Below are 5,169 nucleotides of genomic sequence, written 5' to 3' on the forward strand. Positions count from 1 at the left end.
GAGCTGCGAGTCGCACGTTGCTCGTTCGCCAAGTCGAGAGGTGCGCGCCCCGATTCGATTCTCTCCGCGATTCCTCCCCTCCCCCCTCCCTGCTCCGCCGCGAACGTCGTCCCGGCGCGCGTTCACCTTCCTCGTGGCATCGGTCCCTCGAGTTCCTCGAAGAAAAAACACCCCCGGACGGGGAAGCCACAACGGGGCGGAGGAACCGCGTCGGCCGCCCGATGGCTCGGGCCCGGTGGCCGACGTCGTCAGCGGTTGCGAGCTCGTGCGAGTCGACGCGCCGATGAGGATCGACGCCCGTGCCGCGCTCGCGTATCCCTGTTCGGCGGCGCGACGTCGGCCGTGTCACGGTTCGATAGCCGGATGAACGCCGGCGGCCCCGCGAGCGTGAGCGGCGTCAACGGCGCGACCGAGCCCGGGGTCGGGAACGTACGAGCGGACGTCGACGAGCCCGCGGCCAAATCGTCGGGACGATAACGGCAGAAGCGAGTCGCGAGTCAGGACGCGCGCGCGCTGGTCCCCGGATCGGCGGCGGAAGCTTCGTTCCGGGTCGACAATGGCGCGGTGGCCTTGAGAATCGATCGCGCGGGAGCGAGCCGGGTGAACGGACGGGGTTTCGGTCTGGCGCGATTGAATCCGCGCGCGATCCACACGCCGCCGCGATCGTTTCTACCGGGTGTCTACGATGCGCGGAACGGCAGCCGGGCGAGCGCCGGGTCGCGATCACGTCCAAGAGACGCGCCGCCGCCGACGTGCGAGAACGCCAATGGAAATATGTGAGCCACGAGACTAATTGCAAGTCGTACACGTAGGCGGGTCACGCGCGCGCACGCGGGATAAAAGTCGCGTGTCGCTTGGTTGCGGTAATCCGATAACGCGGTCGACGCCGGTCATCGCCGAAGTCCGCTAGCGATCGATCACCGGCGGCCGCGAGACCGGAAGTGTGATCCCGTCGGACGAGAGAGACCGAGTTCACCGTTCGTTGAATGGAGTAATGAGCGGGGCCCCTGCGCGGGGCACAGTGCCCCGTCGTCAAAGACGCCATCATCACCATCACCATCACCACCACCATCATCATCAGAAGCATCAGAAGCGCGTCCGGGACGAAGCGCCGCGGGACGAGCCCGAGGAGAAGCGGCCCAAGATCAACCCGATCTTCCTGTGGGCGTCGCAGCGCGAGCAGAAGATCGTCGAGGTGAGATGCGAGGACTACGACAAGCGTAATCGCATCAAGCTGACCAAGACCGCGCAAGGATGGCGCTCGATACCGCGCACCACGTCCAACGGGTACACGATCGCCCTAGCCGCCGCCGCCGCCGCTTGCAAGAAGACGGCGCCGACGGGCATGGCCGACGCGTCGTCGTCGGCCTCCTCGGTCTCGTCCAACGACGAGAAGGAGAACGGCAAGGGGTGCCTGCAAGAGCCGGCGGGCGCGACCGCCAGCTCCCTTCGGTGCCATCCGCGAATGTATTCGTCGAGCGGCGCGACGAACGGTTTGCTTACTGGCGAAGGCGCAGGCAGAAACAAGCTGCGGGATTACGATGAGGAGACGAATCGACGTGGCTACTCCTCCCCTTTGGGAGCGCGCGACGAGATCAACGACGACGACGGCGGGGAAAAGAATGGCGAGGAGGGTAAGAATCGCGAGCACGGCAAGCTCAAGGATCGTCTGTCCGGCTTGAAGAATAAGGACAGGCTGCACGGCTGGATCAACCTGCAGAGATTGCAGATGGACAAGCTGTTCCAGCCGCGCGTCGTGCTGGAGCTGCTGCAACTGTCGCAACTGCCGGAGAGCGCGCATCAAAATGTCGTTCGCCACACGAGAAATAAGGACGCGACGGCGAGCGAGGCGAGGCGGATAGAGGAAAGTAACGAGCGGGACGAGGGCAACGCCGTGGCGGAAGAAGAAGACGAGGAAAGAGAGGAAGAGATGGACAACGAGGAGGTGGAGGAGGAGGAGGAAGAGGAGGACGACGACGAGGAGGACGAGGAGGACGAGGAGGAGGAGAGCAGTGAGAAATCGAATCGGATGAACAAGGCGGGTATTCAGGATATATTGAACATGATAGACGCCACGGCCTCGCCCGTTCTCGCCGCTGACACTCCCAGCGCCGATCTGCCGATGGACTCCACCAAGACTTACCAGGAGGTCCTCGACGAGAAGCAGTGCGCCGAGAGGCAGCAGGTCAAGGACGCGAAGCTCGACGATACGAAGGCTCGAACGAGGAGCATATCGAGTTACGAGACCGAGGCGGTCGAGCAAGACGACGAGATCGACGATAAGCTGGAGGTGCACGAGGAAAAGATCCTGGAGGATTGCTGCCTGCAGGAGGAGATGGAAGACAAGAAGATCCGGGTGGAGGACAATCTCGGGCTTCTCTCGCTGAAGACTAACGCCGAGCTGACTCCGAATTCCTGCAAAGTCGCCGAGGCCGACGGCGGTTTCGTCCTCGACCGACCGAAATGCGGCTCGGACTCCACCGTCGCGTGGCTGCCGAGCGTACCGACCGAGGAAGAGGAAGCGCCGGACGAACCCGGCGAGCCGTTGAAGCTCGATTACGACAGCTCGAAGATCCTCGACGCCCTGAGAAACACGCCGGGGCTCTCGGTGTCCGTAATGAGGAACCACGCGTCTGAGGTCGGCAAGAATCCGATCGTGCCGCCTGCGAGGCCACCCTCGAAGGCGTCCTCGTCGAGCAGATCGCCGGATTCTCAGGCGGAATGCGCCGAGAAGCTGCTGAAGAACGCGAACGACTTTGGCCGCGGCGGGTCGCCTCGCAATCTGCCAGGTCTATCGATCGTTATACCGAGCTACCGCTACAAAAGTGTCTCCGGTCAGCTAACAGCCTCGCCGAACACGAAGCATCGCGTCGAGTCGCCCGAGAGCACCGTAAGTTTCAACAAGACCGACGTGTATCCGGAGGAAATGAAGCTGGACGGTTTTCCCCACGAGGAGGACGGAGACGAGGAGGAAGACGAGGACGACTGCGACTCGCAAGTTTTAGAAGATCTCAGGCAGCAGAAGGCGGACTCGCTCGCGTACGACGGTGTCGACGCGGATTACTACAACGGGCCTGGTGCCAGAGGCAATCAGGAGGATCGCAAAACCCCGCTGGAGAGCACGAAGGGCGATCACGCCTGGATCGGCTCTGGTAGGAACAGCGAGGCGCAGGCCAAAGGTAAATATCAAGATCTCGAACACTTTGACGAGCAGGTCCTGGAGGAGCTGCGATCCCGCGGCACCGTGGTCTCGCCGCAGCCCAGCGGCATTCCCTGTTCTCCCGCGTCCAGGAGACCGTCGTCGGCGTATCTCGAGAGGCTACTCCCTAGTCCGCCGTGTTCGGTGACCTGCTCGGAGGACGCCAAGAGCGAACTGACGTTAAAGAGCATCTTGGCCTCGTCCAGCTGCGCGGATCCGCGGGACTACGAGAGGGCGAAAGAGATCGTGCCGATCCGGTCCGATCAGAGCGTCGATCAGCCCGTTTCTCGACCCGTGCACTCGAGCGCCGATAGGAACGCGAGAAGGACTAATCAGCGCAGCTTCCAGGAACGTCTGAACGTTCACAGTCAGGAGGCGAGGAACTCGGGCAGGCCAATGTCCAGCGGCGACATCCACAGTACCTTTTACGCGACGACGGAACAACGCGCCGCACCCAAGAGACCGATGTCTGCCGAGTGGCAGTCGGCGGTCGGGCAACGGCAAAAGAGCCAAGCCGCCTATTACCAAAAAGCCGTTGGTAAAACGAGGGGCCACTTGACCGATCAGGACCAGATCGCCTGTCCCACGTCCAGCAGCACGGACAAGTTCTTGGATCCGGCCAGACAGCTCCGCGAACTGGTCGAGACTGTCGGCCACCTGATCCCCGATCCTCTCCTAGTACCTCGCGACTATCTGCCAGGTCTGGCTGCCGCCCCGGCGACAGAAATACCCAAGTTACTGGCCAGCAGGCCCGAGCTCAGGCTACCCGAGGCCCTCACCAGGCCCGACCTTCTCCGGGATCCCGATCTGCTCGTGATATCGCTGGCACATCTGCAGCATGTACTGGACCACGGCGAAGGCCCAGTCTCCAGGTCGCGGCACTCGCCACCGCAGCAACCTAAAGCACCGGTCAACGGCGCCATTAACAAAGGAACGTCCGGCACGACGAGCGGTAATGGCGCGAGGAGCAGCGGACTCTCCGGCAACATTGTCACCGGCAGGCCCAAACTCAGCTGCAAGCCGATCTGCACGCTGATGCCGATGCAGCCTATAGACCTATCGAACGGCGGCCGATCGCGCGTCAACCCCTATTCGTCCTTGCTTAGAGTGCGCAGTGGGCTGCTGAAGCAGGAACCGGAAGTGAGCTCTACCGCGAGCTCGCCGGACGAGTCGCAGCTATGGCATCCGTTGTTTGGCAGGTAAACATCGATTCTCACGTTTGTTTTTATTCGCCTTCCACCTCGCACCGTGGTCTCAAGTTTCTTTTGCTGATCTAGTAGTATAATGACTCCGGCAAACCGGTAAGAATGAGCGTGCAGGTAGCATCGTCAGATGAAAATATAGAAGAGATATAGAAATACCGATTGAAGTCTAGTAAACTTCAGTGCGAAGTGCGAGGCTAAACTTGCTTAATTTTACGAAAAAATGTATCTTGTTTAAATATTTGTTTTTAAAATTCCCAAATATTTTATTATACGAGCTAAAAGAGCTCGCACGTTCTGTTTATTCGAAAAGTAAAGTTCTAAAATTGATTGCGGTAAAATACACGTTAAAATTAATACGTTTCAATACGAATCGCGTGTCTACTTGTTTCGGAGCAAACAATTCAATTAGTTGCGCTGAGAAAAGTACGAGCGAATGATGAACTCGAGGCTGCCCGAGGATAATCGGAATGAAGTCGATCGATAGCGATGATTATTACACATTTTTCCCCCGCTGAGTTATCTAATCATATAAAATTACGCTGGTGCAGTATCTGATGTAATCAAACGTTCACTCAGAGCGCAATGTATGTCCGATGAAACGCTCGGAGGGCGTGCTAGAGCGAGCGGACGGCACTTCGGGTATATTTAGAGCGAAAGCGGCGAAGGAGGCAAATATAAAAAAAAATGAACAAAGTGGTATATCGACGCTTCGCGTACCCGCGCGCAAATAGGTCGGCCTTAAGGGGATGCTGGAGTGATTCTGCA

The 5,169-nt window shown here is 59.5% G+C and overlaps 1 protein-coding gene across 1 annotated transcript in view; it reads left to right on the forward strand.

The window, feature by feature from the left end:
- Positions 1–691: 691 nt before the first annotated feature.
- Positions 692–5,169, forward strand: part of LOC105559709 — a gene marked incomplete at its 3' end in the record, with an annotated part of 22,962 nt that continues 18,484 nt past the window's right edge. Inside the window, exon 1 of the mRNA XM_012008215.1 lies at positions 692–4,398. Coding sequence (XP_011863605.1) covers positions 995–4,398 — 3,404 coding nt within the window. The remainder of the gene's footprint in view (positions 4,399–5,169) is intronic.

The sequence above is a fragment of the Vollenhovia emeryi genome, unplaced genomic scaffold (assembly GCF_000949405.1).
Source record: "Vollenhovia emeryi isolate VEMERY1.0 unplaced genomic scaffold, V.emery_V1.0 DF939260.1, whole genome shotgun sequence".
NCBI lineage: Eukaryota > Metazoa > Arthropoda > Insecta > Hymenoptera > Formicidae > Vollenhovia > Vollenhovia emeryi.